The following is a 23,709-nucleotide window of genomic DNA, read 5'->3' as shown; positions in this document are numbered from 1 at the left end:
CAACGTGTTGTGAGCTTGTAGATCTGCTATTTTCAAATAGCCTATGTATACAATAGGGCTGAAGTTGTTAATGTATGTTTTATAATATCATAATTTATATCTGAAAAGTAACTAGTAACTAAAGTTTTCAAATAATTGTAGTGGAGTAAAAGTACAATATTTGCCTCTGAGATGTAGTGGAGTACAAGTACAAATACATCAAAATTGTACTTAACTCATTCAGTGCCCAGCTTATTTATGAAAGTTTGGCTCTGAGTGCCACAGCCAAAATTCATTGTAAAAAAAAGTGCTTAGGAGCCGAGATACAGCCTTTTTTCAGTAAGAAGTTAAACAAAGAGTGAATGGAGCAGAATATTTTCAAATCATGATATCTTGGGTTCTGAACATTAAAAAAAAAAGAAAGAAAAAGACATATAAAAAAAAAAGATTATATGACGTCTTTTAGACGTCATGTGGCGCTCAGGGCGTCAGGCCACGTGACGTCTTAGACGTCATGTGGCACAGAATGAGTTAAGTACAGTACGTGAGTAAATGTACTTAGTTACTTTACACCACTGCTGAGTATAAACGTCAACATTATACTGAAAAGGAACACTATTATTGCTCCCTGTGTTCCAGGACAGGCCGGTTTCCCCGTCTACAAGTATGTCCCGTACGGGCCGGTGAACGAGGTGATCCCCTACCTGTCCCGGAGGGCCCAGGAGAACCGCGGCTTCATGCAGGGGGCTCTGAAGGAGAGGGACCTCCTGTGGAAGGAGCTGAAACGAAGGCTGACCTCCGGGGAGCTCTTCTACAGACCGGCCTTCTGAGACAGAGGAGAGGAGAGAGGAGAGAGGATTTCATTGTCCATCTATCTATCTGTCTGTCCATCTATATTGCTCTTTGCACAGTTCTCCTCTGAACGCCAGTGGTGGAAAAAGTACTCAGATATTTTACTTGAGTAAAAGTATCAATACTGCAATGTAGAGGTACTCTGTAAAAGTCCCAAATTCAAAATTGACTTCAGTAAAAGTACAAAAGTATTGGTATTAAAATGTACTTAAAGTACCAAAAGTAAAAGTGCTAAAATGTTTGAAAATAGCAGATCTACAGGCTCACAACGCATCGCATCGTGACACGTTGTGAGCTTGTAGATCGGCTATTTTCAAATAGCCTAGGTATAAAATAGGGCTAAAGTGGTTAATGTATGTGTCATAATATCATAATTTATATCTGAAAAGTAACGAGTAACTAAAGTTTTCAAACAATTGTAGTGGAGTAAAAGTACAACATTTGCCTCTGAGAAGTAGTGGAGTGGAAGTAAAAGTATTGGAAATTGGAAATACTCAAGTAAAGTACAAATACCTCAACATTGTACACATTGGGTGCCAAAACCGTATATATACGTTTTTTGAAAAAAAAAAAATTGGAAAAAAAAGGAAAAAAATCAAAAAAAAAAAAATTCAATTTTTTTTTTCCCCCTTCACAGCACCAGGAGATATAATTTTCCGAAGATTTAGACTCCAATCCACTTCCTGGTTAACTTATGACTTCAAAAGCCTGTATCTCGGCTCCTAACAAATGGTTAAAAATCCTGGCACTCAGTGTACTCTGTTTTAAAAAAAAACTGGCACCCCATGTGTTAAGTAAATGTACATAGTTCATTTCCACCACTGCTGAACGCATACATATCACTCCGTTTCTTTTGCTCTCCCCCATACTCTCCCTTTCTCCCCTCGCTCTCTCCCTTCGTTTCTCCCCGCCGCGCCCTTTCCCTTTCGCCCTCGCTCTCTCACGCCCGGCGGCCTTGTTTCGGCGCGCCTCTCTCTCTCCTCCCTGTGCGCGTCGTCCATAAGCATTCCTCATCGTGTCCCCGCGCGGCGCGCCCGTGGAGCCCACCCCGTCGTTATATCCATCAACGCAGGCATCTTTACTAGCCCTACAGGGACCCCCTAAAATGTCAAACGGCGGGGGCCAGAGTCGGACGGCCTCGTTTTATCGCGCTATTTATCTTTGGAGTATAGGAACGACGATAGTAAAAAGTAACAGGCTTGATTTAACCCTTTAAGACCGGGAACACATCTGTGTCATTTTAAGATTTCTTTTGGCTGTTCAAAAATAGCCGACCTACAAGCTATGAGCTATAGATCTGCTATTTTCTTTTCTTCTGGGGATTATAAAAATGTCTTCTGAATAAATAAAAAAAAACGTATGTTACTATGTCAGTGGTTCTCAAACCTTTTCATGCGAAGGACCCCAAAATGTATATGTATTTGGCCACGGACCCCCCATCTCAAAATATGTTGTTCCAGGGACCCCCCCAGAAGCAAAGATTTGAGTTAAAATGTTGTCTTTAAAAATATACGTATTCAAAGATTAGCTGAAATTATCACGATTTTTCAAAAAATAGCAGATCTACAAGCTCGTAGCGCGGCACTCGGTGCCGCGCTACGAGCTTGTAGATCTGCTATTTTTGAATAGCCCCAAAGAACTCTTAATATGACACAGATGCGTACCCCGGCTTTAATGGGTTAAATGGCAGTAAAGGAGACATCAATATTCCACTCTTTATATTATCTTCTTGACTGAGGGTTGCTGTCCCAGAGGATGGCTGTGCTTTGTGTCTGCGGCGGGTGCCCGGTTTCGGAGGACGTATCGCCGGCTTGATGTCTGTTTGCGAGCTGATGAGAACGTTTAAATGGCCGTTCGTGTCGCCTGTCTCCCCCCCCTATACGGCCGTAACGAACGGTTTATTTATTATCTCGCTCATCGGTTTGCCTATAATGGGTTCTATAAATATCTAACCAATAAAAAGTATAAACAAGAGTGTTTGACTAAATTATAACCACATTGCATCCATTGGAAAACGAGTTGTTTTTTTTCCATTTCCTGAAAAGTTACACTATAGGACATACAAGGTTTGTACCCGACGGCGACAATATATATATAATATATATATATACACTATACGGGGAGAGGACAGTGTATTATTGTTGGTTACTGAGCCGTTTCCAGAGAACATAAAGTATACGGTATCCAATTAGTGGATGTTATAACCCACGGGTCTGGCAGGTTGCATTTTCATGACTGAAGATAATGTTCATGGGGACGTTTTAAGCCATTAAGACCCGGAACGCGTCTGTGTGTCATTTTTAGATTTCTTTGGCGAATTCAAAAACAGCAGATATACAAGCTCTGAGCTTGCAGATCTGCCATTTTTGAAAAATCGTGAAAATTCGTGGCAAAATCTTGGATTATATATTTTTTAAAGCGAACGTTTGTAAAATATTGAGTTCCAGGAACCCCCAGAAGCAAGTTACAAATGTCCGCCAAAAAAAAAGAAAACAAAATCAAATATTTGCACAACTTTTCACGATTTTTCAAAAAATAGCAGATCTACAAGCTCGTAGCGCGGCACTCGGTGCCGCGCTACGAGCTTGTAGATCTGCTATTTTTGAATAGCCCAAAGAAATCGAAAAAATGACACACAGATGCGTTCCCGGTCTTAATGGGTTAATAGGGACTGGCGTGTTTGAATTGTATGACATTGTGTGACATCTTCCCATTGATCGTGTACATATTGTGAGGCAGCAGTTTTCTCTGTTTGGATTGTCAGTGCCTTTCATGCTGCTGTGTGGATATGTAATGAATGTTCTGCTGCTCTTGTTGTTGATTTTGAGCCTATTTTGTTCAAAACAAATGTCTTGTAATGATTTTTTCTGAAAAGTGAATCTGACATAAATTGATATGCCCTCCCAAAAAAAGGCTTAAGCAAAACTTTATGAGTTGTTACTGAAAGGATATTGACTTTGATATCCGGGTTTTGAGAAGAAAATCACACCAACGCCGATCGTTTCTCGGATCTCATTTGGGGGCCAACGTTCTGCGTCATTATCGATATACTATTAGGATTTCGGCTGGAAAGTAATCAGGCTTCGCAATAATTACGATCCTCGTCATTTTTTTGAGAGAGCGGCCATCGCTCTGTAGACGGTCATTTAACCCAATAAGGCCTGAGGTTCTGATTCTACAAAATGTCAGTTGTCTGAAAAACTATTGTTTCTATATCAGTGGTTCTCAAACTCTTTCATGTCAAGGACCACCCAAAATGATATGTATTCGTCCACGGACCCCCATCTCAAAAATATTTTGGTCCAGGGACCCCCAGAAGCAAAGATTTGAGTTACAAACGTTTGCTTAAAAAATATATATATTCAAAGATTTGCAAAACTTTGCAATTTTTTTTCAAAAATAGCAGATATACAAGCTTGTTTTTATGAGCTTGTATATTTGCTATTTTTTTAAGAGCCAAAGTAATCTAAAAATGACACACAAGATGCTTTCCCGGTCGTAATGGGTTAATTACCCATGATGCTTCACTCAATACAAATCGAGACAGGAATTGGATACATGAATCATTGGAGAGAAACAACTTTAGGCGTTTGTTAAATTTTTTTCACAGAGGCAAAAATGGCTGCAGAGCTGTCATCTCTGCCCTATGTTCTGTTTGTACAATTAAGCTTATTTGGAAACGTGCCTCCTCTCTTGTCAATTCGTAAACAAATCCCTGCTGTTTTTTTTTTTTACCTCAGTTAGCAGTTCTGTTGCAAAGATAAGTTTTATTAGGGGGCCCATTAGAGCTTGAAAAATCCCACCCCGGCCTCCCCGAGTCGGACCAAAAATCAATAGCAACGGCTTCAGCATACTTGACAGCGTACCCGCTCCTTCCCATATTAAAGCGCACAGGCATGTAATAGACTCAGCCCAGTGCTAATTTACTTTATGTAATGAATGTTGACATTACGTTATGCAAGACTTGACGGATGGCAGGCATACGCCAGCCACCACACTCTCTCTCCATGGGAGCTGCTCAGCGGGGCGGGATGCGGCAGCGGCATGCTCTGACGCCTCGCAATTGTTGGGTTGCCAGTGAGTGGTGGTCCTGCATGGGTTTCCGGTTGAGAGTCCCATGCAGGTATATACCGCAGAGTCTGGGGCGCCTCTGAGCAGAGCACCACAGCGTGACAGGCAGGCCCCCGGCCCGCACGCTGATGTGCACACACATATACTGAGCACTTCATCTACATCCCTACACCCCCCCCGCCTTTTTTCTTGTTTGCTTTTTTTTGTGGGGGGTTTTAGAAATTAACCCATTTAGACCGGGAAAGAATCATGTGTCATGTTTTAGATTTCTTTGGGCTATTCCAAAAAACAGCAGATCTACAAGCTCATAGCGCGGCACCGAGTGCCGCGCTATGAGCTTGTAGATCTGCTATTTATTTTTTTTAATCGTGAACATTTTGTGCAAATCTTTGAATATATATATATTTTTTATTTTTTTTCCTCAAACTTCAGGGGATTCTACAAATGTCTTCTAAATCCTAACTGCTATAATATCAGTGGTTCTCAAACCTTTTCATGTCAAGGAGGATGACCCCCATCTCAAAATATGTTGTTCTAGGGACCCCCTAGAAGCAAAGACTTGAGTAAAAAAATATCCCTTTAAAAAAATATATATATTGTAAGATTTGCACAAATTCTCACGATTAAAGAAAAATAGCAGATATACAAGCTCATAGCCGGGCTATGAGCTTGTATATCTGAAATGTTTCAATAGCCAAAGTATAAAATAATGGTTAAAGTGGTTACACAGATGTGTTCCCGGTTTGAATGGATTAACATAAGAGGTTTTTGAAAGGTCTTTTTTTCCCTTTTTTCTTGATTTATTTTTTCGTAACATGAAAGAAGGGATTGGCCCATCTCTTGCAGTATATTGCAGCAGGCACTTCATCCCTAATCAGAGGCCTGTTTGTTTGCCAATGGATGAATAGGCAATAAGGATTGTCTTTTTTTCCTTTGAAAGCACACGAGAAGAGAGAGAACTGGCTAGCGATGCACAAAGCAGAGAACGCAAACACGAATACAGGCAATTTTTTCATCCGCATGCACTCATATCCAAAGCCATCAAATTAGATCACGTTTTAACCAGTCGGGTTCAGATGTATAGGGTAAAGTCGTTACCCCAGCTGGACTGCAATTACCGTTGAATTTCACTCACATTTCAGTCAAGTCAAAACACTGGGACATAGGGCACTCACAATACGAGTTGTATTTATTTTTTAAAACATTTGCCATGTACTGTAAGCCACGCAGCCATTTTGTACCCCAAGGCAGTGCTGCACCTGCAATTCAAAATGACCCACTCTTCTCCTCACGTACATGTAACCCCAGAGCAGACATGCAGAATAAATGACAATCCCTCAGGCTGCTTCTAATTCCTGACATTGCATCACTGTGTGAACAGTCCCAGTGGAGTGCATGCCAGACAAGAAGAGGCTTATGTGCTAAAAAAAAGTGGGATTTTGAGACTTGTTTCTTCATACAAGGAACGTGAATTGATTGAATAGGTACTCCTCGTTCCTGGATCACAGAAGCAACTGATAAAGATGATGATATTTTGTCTCATATCTATTCCCAGGCAGCTGTACAACTCAAAAAAGAGCCTGTGTTCCAGTGTAGTTATTATTTAGTAACACGCTCTTGTTAATACTTTTAATTGATCAAATATTTATAAAACCCACAGACACACACACACACACACACACACACACACACACACACACACACACACACACACACACACACACACACACACACACACACACACACACACACACACACACACACACACACACAATAATAATAATGATAATTGTAGAGCCTTTACCTTTAAGCCTACTGCGAGGGGCAACTGGGTTGAGTTTAGTTAGACGCGTGCATGAAATTCAATGTCCATAGCTGTTGTATATTTTCGGATATGTCAATCCATTTATTGCCCATAAATCATAGATACACAATGCTCAGACAGAAGCATTGAATGCCGACCTGTACAGCACATGAAACACGGTCAAAAACTGTGTGGCTTTTCCCCATTGCCACCTGGACACAATCACCCACCAACCAGGTATAAATGGGTAACCACCCCCTGTGGTGGTTGCCATGGCTACTGACCATGCCACACCTCTCCTGTGGTGGTTGTCATGGTGACTAATAATGCCACACCTCTGCAACGTGAGGTAGATATTAGGGCCACACACTGTGATTTAAGAAGACATTAATGTCATTATCACCAAGGCCACATCATTCATTTACATATAACAAACAAAATAAATAAAAAGGCATTTTGGCTCCAACAATAATAATAATGATAATAGCAGATCTACAAGCTCACAACATGTCACGATGCAACGCATTGTGTGCTTGTAGATCGGCTATTCTCACTAATTGTGTGCGACACTGTTGTGCAACAAAGTAGGGCCTTACACTTACTTATATATTTAAAAATATAAAAATCTGTAATATGGAGATACAAGCTTTTATGCTATAAGAAAATAGATAGATCTGCTATTTTCGAAAAGGTTGACAAATGATAAAAAGAAAAACACTGTATACCTAAACTTTTGTACCTCTCCTCAAGTACATTTTTGAATACAGGACTTTTACTTAACTCATTACGACCTGGAACTGTGCCATTTTTAGATTTGAGCTAAAAAGCATTATTTTACACTTTGGGCTATTCAAAAATAGCAGATATACAAGCTCATAGCGCGGCACCGAGTGCCGTGCTATGAGCTTGTAGATCTGCTATTTTTGAAAAATCGTGAAAATGTGTGCAAATCTTTGAATATATATATTTTTAAAGCGAACATTTTTAACTCAAATCGTTGCTTCTGGGGGGTCCCTGGAGCAAAATATTTTCATGGGGGTCCGCGGCCAAATACATATAATTTTGGGGGTCCTTGACATGAAAAAGATTGAGCACCACTGATATAGAAACATACGTTTTTCAGAATACCGTTGAGATTTGGGAGACATGTAGAATCGGCTTCAGGTCTCAATGGGTTAAACATTTCTATATTGCTAAGTTTTACCTGCGGTATGTAAAAAGTACTTCTTCTACCACAGCTTTGAACCTGAGTGCTATCGTTCTATGGTGAGGCGGAGGTGAGAATACTAACAGTGTTCTGAGCCTCGACAGCTACGGCACTGGAAAATCTGCCAGCCCACATGAAACGCACGGCTCTACGTAGTCTGGCTAGACACAGAACACAGCGTTCCAACACTGTTTACATGCCCTCACAATAGAATAGAACACTGTTTCTCAACACCTGGTCCGGGGCCCACCAGGGGTTCCAAATGGACCCTTTACGGGTCTGAAACTCTGAGAGTGTATACAAATGGAAACCTTTTTCTTATTTCTTTGGGACCCCAAACTAGTCTACACTGTCAAATTTGAATGAAACCTTGAATTCATGGAGATTTTCTTTTGTTTTTGTCGCATTCCTAAGCCAATAATTTGATGACCAGCGGAAGCGGTCATCAAGGAGGGGGTAGGAGACTCAAAGAGTCTTAAAGAGACTCCGCCGGTCATCAAATTACTAGAAAATACGTTTTTTGGTTGAACTATTCCTTTAACCATCATCTACATCAGTTGTTCCCAAACCTTTTAGCTCAAGACCCAAAAGAGACATTTGTCTTCCCAGGACCCAAACTAGTGAAATTAGCCGATCTGCAAGCTCACACGCCACATCGCAACGCGTTATTTTCTCTACTACTGTTTTTTAATCGTTTTTTTAATTCATGAAATTCTCTTCAAATGTTTGAAATGTAAATTGAACTTTTTGAAAATCTCTTGAATTAATAATTTAACACATTTGTAGTAAACAAAAAAAGGATACTAACTAGTGACCCAGACATGGTTCCCGACCCACAGTTTGAGAAACAGTGATCTACATGACCAGAAAATAGCTGCATTACTTTTTCAACAGGCTTTATGAAAAAAAAATAATATTTATGCTATTTTACTATTCTAGTATTCTAGAATTGTGTATATTATCTTTGTTTTACAATCGATGTTTTACGATGTGTGAGAATAACAATGTGAGGTAAGGTGTGATAATAAAACTCTTCCTGACATGAACACAGTGTGGACAGTTCTTAGTGGTCACTACATCTATGAGGAGGCATCAATTTGGGGCGACCATAGCTTAGTGGGTAGAGAGGTCATCTGGTAACCAGAAGGTCACCAGTTCCCGGTCAATGTGTCAAAGTGTCCCTGAGCAAGACTGAGTAATCCTAACTTTTAGGGCCTCATACACGGGTTTGCTTTGCATGAGGTCACAGTAACGCAGGTTAAGCAAACTGGATTGTTGGTGGAATTATTATATATCTTATCAAAAACACGCAAATAAATGTCACATTGTTCTGTATTTCTTCTATTCATGATGTGAATTGTTGTTTTTCAAGGGTGTGTCTACTTTAGGCATAACTTTAAAAAGTGTCCATTGAGATGTGTGAGAATAAAAAAGTGAGGTGTGATGTACAGACCATGTTTCCTGTGTAACAAAGCTGTTCTTGGGTTTGTGACAGAGTGGAAAGTTCCTATAGTGGTTTCTATATGTGACTCTTTTTCAAGACAATGTACGTCGGTCACTTTAATTTTTGTACCTCTTCCGTTTATTTTCTTTGGGGGTCCCATCAAAGGTCAGGGTAGCTTGATTTTGAGTTAAGTTTATTAATATTGAAGCATTACTGCAAAAATATTATAAGGATAAAATAAAGGATACAAATGTGAGGTGTGATGTACAGACCATGTGTAATAAACTTCTTGGTATTATGACAGTGTAAAACAAAAAAAAAGAGCCATAGCGAGCTAACGTTAGCTAAGCTGTGCCAGCCATAACACAGTGTTACAGCTAGCTGACTGGCAAACTCTATTTCCCCTGAAGCTTCCTCGTCTCCTGATGGCTGCACCCACACGACTGACACAGCCCTGGGTAGGCAACCTAGCCTGTCGGAGATCTTTACTCCAAGGAGTGCACTTTTCTAGTTTTATAATGCAATTCAGAGACGGGTGGATTGGACTGAAACCTAACTCAATATGGAATCACACGTCATAGATAAGTCATAGATGACTGTCATTCACTGGCCACTGCAATCTAAGATCCACATGAGAGCCACACCAATATAAGACCCAGCACTATGAACTATCTCCAACAACGTCGATCTCAACATCAGCAATGTTATTATTTAGCCTACTGACATTGAGATGGACATTATTATCCTGACACCATGATGGTCCTCTCTGTAAGTCTCATCATTGTCTGTAATCAGGCCAATGACCGCAAACTTCATGATGCCATTTGAGCTGTGTGTGGCCACACAGACAGTCGTGAGTGAACAGGAAGTACAGGAGGGGGCTGAGCACGCAGCCTGTAAAGTTTAGCTTTTTACTTTGTGTTACCTGCCCTTTGCCCTCCTGGGTCTTTATAGCCTGTTGAGCTAGCAAAAGTCATTCTACTCATAATATGTATTGCTGCAATTCATATTCTTATCATTAATATACACTACTAAACGCATAGAATGTCTTGCACTGTTTCTTTGCACTGTATGTGAGGGCCTATTGTTATTATGCTGTGTCACTATGCATTAATACAAAGTTAGTTTGTTAATTGAGTTGACTGAAGCAATGCTGTCCTTGACTAAATGTATGTATTTGACAAAGGTTAGGTAAAATCAAGAAGGCAAAGAATTATGGGGGGCTGGGTGAATTATTGTTTCCTTTAGATGGTGCAGGCACTTTTGAGCCTAACCACACATAACCTCCCCCCTGTATTGTCACACTATACCTGGAAGTCATGTGATTCAGTGCTGTCGTGCTCTCTATGCATGCATCACATCACTGTGGTGGAGCTGCAGAGTATGTCCATACACAGCTGTAACAATAATAGAAAATACTACATTCTCAACCATCAGTGCATAGTCTGCCCACTTGATCCTACCTTGTTCCAAGTACAATAGCCTGCATGGGTCACTAATAGATTTGTTGTAAATATCTCATGACGTAATAGCAAAAAGAGTTTGGCCAATCACAAACAGCCACATCTCTTAGGATGTGGTCTATGTCCGTGATATGTTTCCACTCAACAGACAAACTTGAAGATGATGGCAGCATCAACGATCATCCTGCATCTAACCTGTCTGCTTCTATGTAATGAAGGTACAATACCATCATTATTTAACCTACACGTCTAGACTACAATCTATTCTTAAAATAATGTGTTCTTATATATTTCTATATATATTTCTGTTTCCAGTTCATTTTGCTCAGCTATCAGTGCTACAACAGCAGAAGGGTTTCATAACGGCCGGTGTTGGAGACAATGTGACTTTGCCTTGTTTCTATGAAGATAACTTCATGTACTTCTACTGGTACAAGCAAAGTTATGGAGACAAACCTGAGCTGTTAACGTCCTGGGATAAGTACCTGGGCAAAGTTACTTTGATTGGGAAATTTAAGAACAATTCCCGTTTCTCCGTGGTCCCTGAAGAAGGAAAACATCATCTCACAATCTCAGATGTGCAAATGTCAGATTCTGCAATGTATTACTGTGGGTTGGAAGATTATCCTGAAATACAGTTCCAAGAAGGAATCATGCTCCGTGTTAAAGGTTCCTCTTCCAGCATCCAAGTGATTGTCCAGCAGCCTCCAGAGAAGACCGTCCAGCCTGGAGACTCTGTGACTCTGAACTGTACCGTCCACACTGCTGGTATTAACTATGCTGTGGTCTCATGTGGGGAGATAGTGAGTGGGGACACTGAGAAAGATGACTATCGTAACCAGATGCAGATCCTGTTGTTTCTCTCCATCAGCAGAATTGGAGTCGTGCTCTGCATTATCCTCATCTTTACCATCATCTACATGACCAGAAAATACACCTCTTTACGTTAAACGTTTTCACCCAAAAAAGGACGTCTTTTCAATCAATTACACGCCCCATGAAGCCTTGAATTCATGGAGATTTTTTTGTTTTTGTCGCATTCCTAAGCCAATAATTTGATGACCAGCGGGAGCGGTCATCAAGGAGGCGGTAGGAGACTCAAAAGAGACTCCGCCAGTCATCAAATTACTAGAAAATAAGTATTTTTTTGGTTGAACTATATCCTTTAACCATCATCTACATCAGGGGTTCCCTAGCCTTGATCTCCAGGCTTTTATTTCTTATTTTTGCTCAAAAATAAGAGCCTGGACCAGCCTGTTGACGTTCCTGGAATAGGAAGTGTTTCATTTCCCCAACCAACCAGAATGCAGTGGGCGTAACTCCAAATGTTGTGACGTTAGGGCTCTCAATCATAGACATATAAAGGTAGACGCCTCCTTCGGCTCTGAGGCATTGGTATCACGGGCGCCATTTTACCGTAGGAAAGCTTCCCTGAAGCTTCCGTGTGTGTCACAGAAGGGGGCGTTCGGTAGGCCAATCAGAGGCAAGTGGGGGCGGGACAACTAGATTCTGACAAATCTTAGAAAAGACGCACTGTGATTGGCCAGTAGTCAACGCGCTGTGAGCGCTGTGATTGGCTAGTAGTCACTTTGAGTGTCCGTTTTCCTCCGCGAAAATGGCGGCCGCGATACGAGTTGCTCCAACGAACTGCAGAGGCCAATGAGGTATCTAGGTTTCTATGTCTATGCTCTCAATGCTGCACATTAAGGAGGAGGAGGGGCATGGTGCGGGGCGGGGGCTGTCGGAGAGATCGGTGAACCAATGGGATCTCACGTAATTTTTCTCCGGATATTTTGAACCCGCCCCTCTAGACCAGATATCAGACGTGCTAAGGCACCCTAGGGGTTCCCAAACCTTTTAGCTAAAGACCCAAAAGAGACATTTGTCTTCCCAGGACCCAAACTAGTGAAATTAGTCGATCTGCAAGCTCACACGTCACATCGCAACGCGTTATTTTCTCTACTTCTTAAAAGTGTTTTTTAATCGTTTTTTTCACTCATGAAATCCTCTTAAAATGTTTGAAATGTATATTTAATGTCTAAAAATGTTAGATTTTCAACTTTTGGAAAATCTGTTGAATTGAATGTTTTTACACATTTGTAGTAAACAAAAAAAGGATACTAACTAGTGACCCAGACATGGTTCCCGACCCACAGTTTGAGAAACAGTGATCTACCTGACCAGAAAATAGTTGCATTACTTTTTCAACAGCCTTTATTAAAAAATAAATAATTATATTTATGCTATTTTACTATTCTAGAATTGTGTATATTATCTTTGTTTTACAATCCTTATTACATAATGGTATTTCTTATTATCAAAGTGTATTTGATTTTATTATTCAAAGGTTCATTTACTTTAGGCTTGACTTTTTTAGTATTCATTGAGATGTGTGAGAATAACAATGTGAGGTAAGGTGTGATAATAAAACTCTTCCTGACATGAACACAGTGTGGACAGTTCTTAGTGGTCACTACATCTATGAGGAGGCATCAATTTGGGGGCGACCATAGCTTAGTGGGTAGAGAGGTCATCTGGTAACCAGAAGGTCACCAGTTCGTCTCACAGACCCGGTCAATGTGTCAAAGTGTCCCTGAGCAAGACTGAGTTTAGGGCCTCATACAGGGGCTGCTTTGCATGAGGTCACAGTAACGCAGGTTAAGCTGTGGATTGTTGGTGGAATTATTATATAATTATATATCTTATTATCAAAAACACGCAAATAAATGTCACATCGTTCTGTATTTATTCTATTCATGATGTGAATTGTTGTTTTTCAAGGGTGTGTCTACTTTAGGCATAACTTTAAAAAGTTTCCATTGAGATGTGTGAGAATAAAAATGTGAGGTGTGATGTACAGACCATGTTTCCTGTGTAACAAAGCTGTTCTTGGTTTTGTGACAGAGTGGAAAGTTCCTATAGTGGTTTCTATATGTGACTCTTTTGCAAGACGATGTACGTCAGTCACTTTAATTTTTGTACCTCTTCCGTTTCTTTTCTTTGGGGGTCCCATCAACCCATAAGATTGGTGCATAAACTGCACCAATCTGTGTAAAACTTTGTATGTGCACTCCCTAGAGCAGGGGTCTTCAACAGGGGGTCCGGGACCCCTAGGGGGTCCTCAGAGCTACTATAGGGTGTCCGCCAAATCTTTGTGTGATAGGATGTAGTTTTTTTTACATTAACCACTTGAACCCTAGAATTCCTTTTCTGAGGGGAACATTAGCCGAAAATAGAAGATCTACAAGCTCTCAATGCCTCGCGCTGCGAGGCGCTGAGAGTTTGTAGATCTGCTATTTTTGGCAAAGAGGCTATAGGTGTAGAGGGAAAAAAGAGCAGACTAAGTAAAAAAAAACTTTAATCTGAAACACATAGTAGGGGGTCCCTGCTTCATCTCTCTCTCAGCTAGGGGGTCCTTGGGCTGAAAACGTTGAAGACCCCTGCCCTAGAGGCCAAGGAAAAACCTTTGCCCTGCATTATCGCTACACATGATCTCTATTAGTCATGTGATCAAGATGGATCTGTTTGAGTTTTCATATATCATCCTGATTGGCTAAAATTGACATCTAAAGTTTGCAGGAGTGGCCTGTTTTGCCCCATTATAGCGCCACCAGGAGACCGATTTTTGCAAAATTGTCCAAATGATGTTGTCCAAACATCATGCAAATCAGTGCATATTATCTTGTCCGATCCGTCCGAGTTTTTACATTCCAGCCTGATTGGCGAATTCCAAACATTGCTGGACCACACTAACCTACCTGACCTGGCGGAGACCTGTGCTCCGAGGAGCACTTTTTCTAGTTTCTTTGTGTTATCACTTCCAATTTCACTTGTTTGTTTGTTTAATCAGTTCTCTGTCCTGATTCGATAAAATTGGTATCCTGACCTGAAAATGCATTTTCTGTTTAATAAAGAGCTGGAGAGACAGGCAGACCCCTGTTACTGAACAAACACTCTATAGCTATCAGAATACTGTAATTCCCTGCTGGAATAGAGCATCGCAGTTCCGCCACTTCCTGGTGCCGGAAGTAAATACTCGATGCATTTTTCCCATTGACTTTTCCAAAAATATTTATATCAATCAATTTAAGCCTAGAATCAAGCTATCCAGGATAGCGGTGAATCATGACCATAAAACCTTTTTTTCTGTGATTTTTTTTAAATTTTATATTTAATGATATGATATACTATATTCAATAAATACCCTTTGTTTTGCCGTTTTCAAAAAAGTTTTTTCACAGAATCAAACGTTTTATGGTCATGATTCACCGCTATCCTGGATACTGTAGCTTGATTCTAGGCTTAAATTAATTTATATAAATATTTTTGTAAAAGTCAATGGGAAAAATGCATTGAGTATTTACTTCCGGCACCAGGAAGTGGGCGGGAACTGCGACGCTCTATAATGACAGAGACTTGTGGGATGGGGGGGGGGTTTGATGGGGGGAGGAGGTGCCTAGTTCAGGTATGCAGTTTAGGTCAGGCTGAGAAGGGGTTAACACATGATCAAAGGGGGTGGGTAAAGAAGAAGCCCGCGAAGAGGAACGAGGAAGTGGCAGAGACACTATATGGTGGCACAGTGTGTGGGGAGACTCAAGCTAGACAGACAGCGCAGCCTCTTTGTTGTTTTTCGGCACCCTCCCAACCCAGTCTTAGCCTGTATTGAAAGGCCAATAAAACCCGGTTCTCCGGTTAAAACGTCAATCCATGTTTCCTCCTTTTATTTAAGTTAGTGAGTTAGCTGTGAGGGACCGCAAACGCTACAATACAAAGATATTTAACACTATTTTTAACAAAAGAAAATCACTTACCCTTCCTTCTTTAATTCAATATTTAGATATTTCATATTCATTTCAGAACTCCACTCCATTAGACTAATTGAAAACACACATCCCTGGTTCTGGTGACTGATATTGTCCTACTAAAGCATGAGGAGACTGTTCTTTTTTCAATTAGTTAGTTCATGCATGAATTTCATGGATTTCATGCATGGGCTTGATGTGACATTACATTACAGAAAATATTAACATAATGAAATAACTAATTGAATTGGGTGCAAACAAAAGGCTGAGCAGACACAGAAGTGTTTTAAAGTGAAAAGCCCTTTTAATAGTAGGATAATGCGTACTCAATGTTTCTTTACATGGGGGAAAAAAATATGAATAATTTGTATTATGTAATAAAATAGATTGTGTCTAAAAGTAACAAAAGTAAAAACAAGCGGGTGTGGGGGGGCTAGCTGGGGGAATTAATTCTGAAGAGGTGGGTTTTGAGAGCCGTTTTGAAGGACTAGAGGCCCTCACACCTCACACCAATATGTCTGAGTCATATAGTGCCGGGGGCTTTGTCAGAGTACCCGTTACAAGGGTTGCCAGATCTGCTTATTATAGTTTCCCCGCACGATTTTATTTGAAAATAGCAGATCTACAAGCTCACAACGCGTCGCATCGCGACGCGTTGTGAGCTTGTAGATCTGCTATTTTCAAATAGCTGATGTATATGTTAAAGTGCTCCTGGCCCATAGTCGCTTCTTTTGGGCTGGTTTTCCTAGACCTGGTTGCTTGTTTCTCTCACAGAAACTGGCAACACTGCCCGTTACCAGTGTCCCTTTTGTGCCCTTATTGCCATATTATGGAGATCTCTGAGATGCCCATACCCTGCATATTGGCATGCACATATATGGGAATATTGGATATCCATATACTGTATGCCCATATGGACATATCGGTCGATCGGCGGTTCTGGACAATCGCATCTACGAACGACTCGGTGGCGGGCACCACACTCCCTGATGCGCTCGCCGAGTTTAAAGTATATGCACATGACCATATATGGCCATAGCGGTCGGTTTTGTTTATGGTTATGTCTCAGTCAGAGTGACGTGGCCGTGACCGGCCAGTCCTCCCAGTAGCCAATTTTAATATAGGATGGCATGGGGGTGGGGGCCTCATTGTTTAAAAAAAATATGTAAGACTCCCTAATCGGGAGATAAGCGACCGTAGGTCACATGTATACAGAAGAGGGCTGTATGTTCAAACAAGGAGGGATACTGCAGTGACGTAGCTAGATGCATGAGTGTGTAGGCTGGGCCCAGGCTCAAAAATGTTAGTGCATGAGGGGGGCTGGGGGGGGGGGGACGTATAGAAAGAGTGGGTGTAATGAAGCAGTTGACCCGTGAAAGAAGGTCCAGCAAAACATATGTAAGAGGGTCAGCTAAACAGGCATGGTGGTGTATGGCAAACACGTGCAAGAGTGTGGTAGAAATGAGGTATAGAAGGAGGCGGCAGTGTCTTACCAGGAATGTTTGTCTGAAGTCCTGAAAGAAAGAAAAGCTGCGGGAAGGTTTCAGCAGTCGTATGGCAGACCAAAAGCAAAGGTGTGCAGGCAAGAGCTGTTGGTGTGTGTGTGTGTGGTGTGGGAGAGAGAGTGTGTTTATAGGGGAAAGGAGGGATTGTTTGTGGGGGGCAAGCCCCCGAGTTACGGCATTTTATGTGAGCTGCAGTGGCAGGGGGTCCTCCACTGGGGGCGCCACCACTTTTGCATCCGTTCTGGAGCACCAGGAGTGGGTGGTCCCCGGGAATGCCCCGTGAGCAGCCCCGTTGGGGTGGTCATTTGGTAATTTGTCCACATGTGCTCATTTTTTACACTTGGGGGTCCCCGAGGCAGCTGGGGGTCCCTGGAGCTCCGGGGGTCCTTGGAGGGTGTAGTTTGGCAGGTAAGGAGTGTGTGTGCAAAATGTGGCATGGATCGGGGCAATGGGTGCGGAGATATGAGCAGGGCAAAAGTGTGACGTGTGTGACGGAGTGACGGAGTGACGGACGGACACCTGGAGCAGCTTTCTGTAGTAAGTGCGACCTACGGTCGCAAAAAGGAAACCCATATAGGGCTTATACAAGGTTCTCACCTAAAATAATAAACATGTAGAAAGTTAAACATAGTAATCAAACATAAGACACGACAAACAACAAGTACCTTGTGTGCAGTTGAATGTGTGTCTGTGTGTTGAGTGTGCGTGTGCGTGTGCGTGTGCGTGTGTGTGTGTGTGTGTGTGTGAATGCAGAAGTAGGGCTACATTACATGGTAGAGACATGTGGAGAGGCTTGATTCATCAGGCCGGCCCTCAATCTATGTTTAAAGTTACCGAGTGAACATGAGGAGTTGGCAATAAGTATGTGTGATGTGGTTAGGGAGTGCAACTGAAAATGCCCCGTCACCCCAGCTTTGGCACTCGGCCCTGGGGTTTTCCAGAAGGTTGGCGGCGTCACCGGGCCTGATGGAGTGGTAGGTTGACATGACGGTGGAGAGGGTCAGGGTGTGTGTGTTTATGTGAACTGCCAGATGCTAGCATCATCACTTCCAAAAGCACTCGCATGACAGGGCTAAGTTTGCGTTTGAACAGGCACTGATGGGTGAACGGCCGTGTAGACAATCTTATCCGGTGAACGGTCAGCACTTTTTGCATCTCATCAATATGCATATATAGAGACATGTGACATGCTCCTTAGCTTGCCGGCCAACACGGTTAGTAATACGATGAAATGTGCGTTGTTCATCGCGGTTAGCTAAAATGTATCCGTTTGTTACTCTGAGAGTGTACAAAATGCAACCAAATAACCAAATGAACCCCGTAAAGCTTGATTTATACTTGGCTGCGCAATCGTGTCTCGCACAAAAAAAAAGGCAGATCTACAAGCTGCCAACACATGGCACGATCTGGTATTTTTCAACGCCAGACAACGACGTGGTCCATTTGGCTGTATTTGCACACTCCCTGAGTTAAATTGGCATTTAGGATTTTACCGTGTGCTTAGTGCGTGGGCTAATATCATGAATCATTGAGTCGAGTTGACCCCAGAGCCTGGACCCCCGCGGCCCCCGTGCTGAAAGAAATCCCTCGGCCGCAGGACGACTCTGATGTGATCCAGCGAGCAAACAAATGAGTCGTGAAACACAACAGATGGGACGGGCGATGACTAATCTCATCGGTCTGACGATTTATGCACTGTCGCATTTATGCACGGCGCCGGAAAACAGCCGATATACAAGCTCACAGCGCGCCGCCTCCGCGGCTCGCTGTGAGCTTGCACATCGGCTACCGCTGTGCAAGCCGGACGGGGCGTAAATTAGGCGAGAGGCAGAACGGAACGGAACACAAACAACCGACGAGTGTGTCAATTATCACCCCCTGCCTCACCGCAATCACTTCAATTATAGTCTGTGACAGAGCAGAGGGCTGCGGGAGAAAAGAAAAACACATCACTTGTGTAACACCGTCTTTAGAATTAATTGCCAGATTTTTCAATCTTGCTTTTTCACTTGGTTTTTATGTGTTGGGGAGGTAATTTCACTCGCGGAAATTGAAGCCGGGCCGGGAGACACGTAAACACAATTGGCCTGAGAAAAGAAAGCTCCCCGCCAAGCCCTCTTGGCTCGCTCCAAAGTCACAGAGATGAAGCGAGTTGAGAAGAGTGGAATCTCGTCTTAATGCCTTGTTCGGTCTACCTTTATTTCTCACGACTGCCTCTTGTTCCGTGCCAATGAGCGGTGCCCATGTATTATACATGATTGAACCGCTTTCATCTCCTCTCTCTGACATGCCTGCCGTTCTCCCTTTGAAAGTGATAAGTGCGGGGCAACGGGAACAAGCCGTCACTGGATGAAAGAGCCTCGCATTTTTTATTACGATAAGTGTTAAATTATCTCTATCTTCTTCTGATAGTAGTCGTTACTATAGAGATTGTTGGTCCAGTGACTGCATTTTCTGTTTACTGGAGAGCTGGAGAGATTCGGTGAGACCACCATCTCTCCAGCTCTTCAGTAAACAGAAAATTAATATTCAGGTAGAAACCAATTTTATCCAATTTAGGAGAGAGAACTAATACAGGATACAGGATAAACTAGAAAATGTGCTCCTCGGAGCACAGGTCTCCGCCAGTACTGTTCCTGATTAATCCTGTCTTAAGTGTTACTTGATTAATCCTGTCTTAAGTGTTACTTGATTAATCCTGTCTTAAGTGTTACTCCGCCATTTCTCAGCCATTTCGTGATTACTCCTGTCTTACCTCACTTTGAAAGAGTCAAAGACTCTTTCAAAGTGACACATCTATTTATAGGCCGCTGATACGTCATGCGTCTCACTAGCCAATCAGAGCACACTCTTTCAACGTATTGTCACGTGTCACGTGAGGCTTGACCAATGTTAGCTTGGCCGAGGGGGGGGGGACGGAAAGTGAAAACATAGTCTCCTGGCGGAGACAACAAGTGGATTTGGAAGTGATGAAACAAACTTAAGCAGACACATTGTCTGTGGAACATACTGTACACACATTGAAGCTGATAAATGGGTTATCTCTCCTGACTGGATGAAACAGGTGACCCAGCTGAAAATGTATTTTCTGTTTTCTAAAGAGCTGGAGACGGAGTATCTGATTACTATCAGAATGTATACCTTTTACTTTGGCACAAAAACCTTTGTTTTAACCTCAAATTAGCGCTTAGAGCACTTTTAAAGTCAATACATTGCTTAACACAATACTGTCAGCGAGGAACTGCCCTGCCAAAAGAAACATTAGTCCCGCTGGGATTTCCCAACGGTGTGGGGAAAGAGGTGGCTATACGAACACAGCAGGTGCTGCTGGTCGTTCCCTTTGATCGTACGCGGCCGTGTCAACTGTCAAAGGGTTTCTGCAATTTCTTTTGGTTCCTTTGTGCTCGGAAAAACTCCAGTGTCTCCTCGTCCAAGAAATAATGCCACACTGACCGCAGCAACAGTGTTTGGCGGCAGAGTGCGGTCCATGTTTGACGTGTTGAGCTCCTTAATGTGTGCCTGAATGTGTGTGGTCCAACACAGGACTAGGTAAACATGGTGGTACCCTAATATCTGGTCAATAGGCTCTATGCACAGCAGACATTTTGGACAGAAATTGGGCCCCTTCATTGCTTCCTTCACAGGTGTTACCAATGACACTAATGAAGGCTCTGTTCCATTTAGTGTGGCACAGTGGTTGTCTTATTTTCAAGGACCCCCATAACTCTGAGAGTGTACAAATGGAACCAAATGGACCCTTACGGGTCCATTTGGTTCCATTTGTACACTCTCAGAGTTACACACCCACCATAAGGGGCCATTTGGGAAACAAAATGGAGTGTTTCTAGTGACCAGAACAGAGCCTTCATTAGTATCATTGGTAACACCTGTGAAGGAAGTAAGAAGAGGCCCAATTTTTCTCCAAAATGGCTGCTGTGCATAGAGCCTATTACTTTTCTAAGCTTAGTAATGGACACAGTTATCCCACCAGAGGGCGCTCCGCAGACTTTGTACCAGATTCAACAGCTATACAGGAAAGGATAATTTTTTAATATAATGGGATAAGCCTTCAAGCCTAAGTTCAATTATGGAGGACTTCAAGTTAGGGTTGTAATTGGTCAAGTTGAGTTGTGGTTCCTTTTAGGTTGAAATGTAGTCTAGTATGTTGAAAATGTATTGTAAATAGGTATAAATATAAAAAACTAAACAAAAAACAAGGCAGTCGTATGCACGCGCACGCACGCACACACACACACACACACACACACACACACACACACACACACACACACACACACACACACACACACACACACACACACACACACACACACACACACACACACACACACACACACACACACACACACACACACACCTAACACTACACTGTCCACAGACATATACACACAGACAGACACACACTCCTCCATCCATTCCCATACCTAAAAGACAAGAGGTGAGAGATATGATTTGGACCAGTTCAATGTTTTTGATCATTAGTTTGTACTGATGGAGTGAGGCGGTGGTGAAAAATGGGACCGCTATCTCATGGCCACCTGTTGATTTAATAAGAAAATAACAACTCCCCATATAGCTGCACGGACTGCATACCTGATGCTGTGTCTGGGGCCACGTGAGTGTGTGTGTGTGTGTGTGTGTGTGTGTGTGTGTGTGTGTGTGTGTGTGTGTGTGTGTGTCTGTCCATCTTTATGAGGGCGTACACATGTACGTGCCATTTTCAGGCGTAGCCTGCCGCCCTACATGAATGTTTATGTGTGTAACTGGCATCAACCAATCCGTTGATGCCGGGATCATGACTCCTATACTGGGAACTGAACCCACACACATGCAGCGGTGTAAAGTAACTAAGTACATGTACTCAAGTACTGGTACAGGTACAATTTTGAGGTATTTTTAATTTACTGGATTATTTCCAATTTTCTGTACTTTTACTTCTACTCCACTATATCGCAGAGGCAAATATTGTACTTTTTACTCCACTACAATTATTTCACTATATTATTTATTTGAACTTTAGTTACTAGTTACTTTGCAATTATCAATTATTATATCATAAAACATACATTAACCATTTTAGCCCTATTTCATAGATAGGCTATTTGAAAATAGCCGATCTACAAGCTCACAATCGCGACGCGTTGTGTGAGCTTGTAGATCTGCTATTTTCAAACATTTTAGTACTTTTACTTTTGGTACTTTAAGGACATTTTGATACCAATACTTTTGTACTTTAACTACTTTTACTTGTAACAGAGTATTTCTATATCGCAGTATTGATACTTTTACTTAAGTAAAATATCTGAGTACTTTTTCCACTGTGTGTGTGTACCGTCTGGCGGTTGACTTGTCTTTGGCAGTGTTCTTGTTGTGTATGCGTCAGAATTTGAGCCCGCCTGTGCAGAATGCAGATACATGCAGATCTAATGTGTTCATGTCTGTGTGAACACTGGCCTACATCTTTGTTTACGGCGTGCTTGTGCGTGTGTGTGTGATGTGTGTCTGAGTGCGTCTGTGGCTGTGCTTGTGTGAGCGTGAATGTCAGTGTATTCATGTGTGTGTGTATGTATGTATGTAGTGTAGGCCTATGGTAGAGCAGCGTGCTATCCAGGCCATCGCAGCATGGTTCCTCCGCTTATGGGGATCCAATTTTCACGGCAGAACAGTGGGGGGCACATTTACTCAACCAGTGGTGAGATGAAAGGAAAGGACAGCCACACAGAAGCAGCCAGGTTGGCTTTCTCCAAGACCCGCCGCATCGACTGGGATGGGTGGTCGGGTTTGTCAGTCAATTATGAATGGAGGGGTTCTGGGGACAGCATTGAAACGCATTCACGTGGCAACGAGCAAACCAAATCATGCAGGCTCACCTGAATCGTATGGCTGATTTTGTGTTCGCCGAACCTTCACTCTCTCCCGGTCTTCCTCTCCCTGTCTGTCTGTCTCTCCATCTCTCTCTCTCTCTCTCTCTCCTTATTCTATGAAGATTACAGAATGGGAACATATATTATGAGCATTTCTGCAAGATCAACTTACCCCACACTGTGCGCCAATGGAACACTTTTTCTTTTCAGTGATAAATAATTAGTTAACTACATTATCTAGGCAAAATGTTTCTTTTTGTTCAGTACATACTTCAAAACCTGAAGTATACTGTGTGAGGAGTGCTGACCAAAACCAACCACAGAGTCACTGGATTTGCATAGACAGCAGTCTTTTATTGGGGGGAAACTTTAACAAAAGGCAGGTAGGGGAAAACTATAACACAAATTCCTCCCGGATTGGGGTATTTCAATAACAGTTCCTAGTCCATGCATGAAGTGCCCTATGGTGCCTAGGAAGAGAGTAGAAACCATAATTAGTCTTAATTCAGTCTTAACAAGCCATATAAGGACACATGTTGGAGTGTGTTTTAGCTTACCGCCCGAGCCTGCGTCCATTCACCAAGGGAGTGAGTGTCATCTGAGGAGACGTTCAGCAAACATTTATAGGGTTGGGCTGATCAGACCAGGCTGTCACCACTCTGGCAATCAGACCTGAGGTGTCATCATATCAAGCTGA

General features: G+C 42.3%; 2 protein-coding genes across 3 annotated transcripts in view; both read left to right on the top strand.

Moving 5' to 3' along the window:
* Window positions 1–2,364, top strand: part of prodhb (proline dehydrogenase (oxidase) 1b) — a 47,424-nt gene extending 45,060 nt beyond the window's left edge. Inside the window, exon 14 of the mRNA XM_084055153.1 lies at window positions 619–2,364. Coding sequence (XP_083911279.1) covers window positions 619–809 — 191 coding nt within the window. The 3' untranslated portion in view covers window positions 810–2,364. The remainder of the gene's footprint in view (window positions 1–618) is intronic.
* cabp7a (calcium binding protein 7a) overlaps window positions 1–23,709 on the top strand; it is a 688,996-nt gene that overhangs the window by 239,180 nt on the left and 426,107 nt on the right. The window lies entirely within an intron of this gene.

Source organism: Gymnoscopelus microlampas (genome assembly GCF_963454915.1).
Source record: "Gymnoscopelus microlampas genome assembly, chromosome: 4".
Classification (NCBI taxonomy): Eukaryota; Metazoa; Chordata; class Actinopteri; order Myctophiformes; family Myctophidae; genus Gymnoscopelus; species Gymnoscopelus microlampas.
Note: the sequence above shows the minus strand (reverse complement) of the source record. Positions and strands in the feature narration are given on the sequence as shown.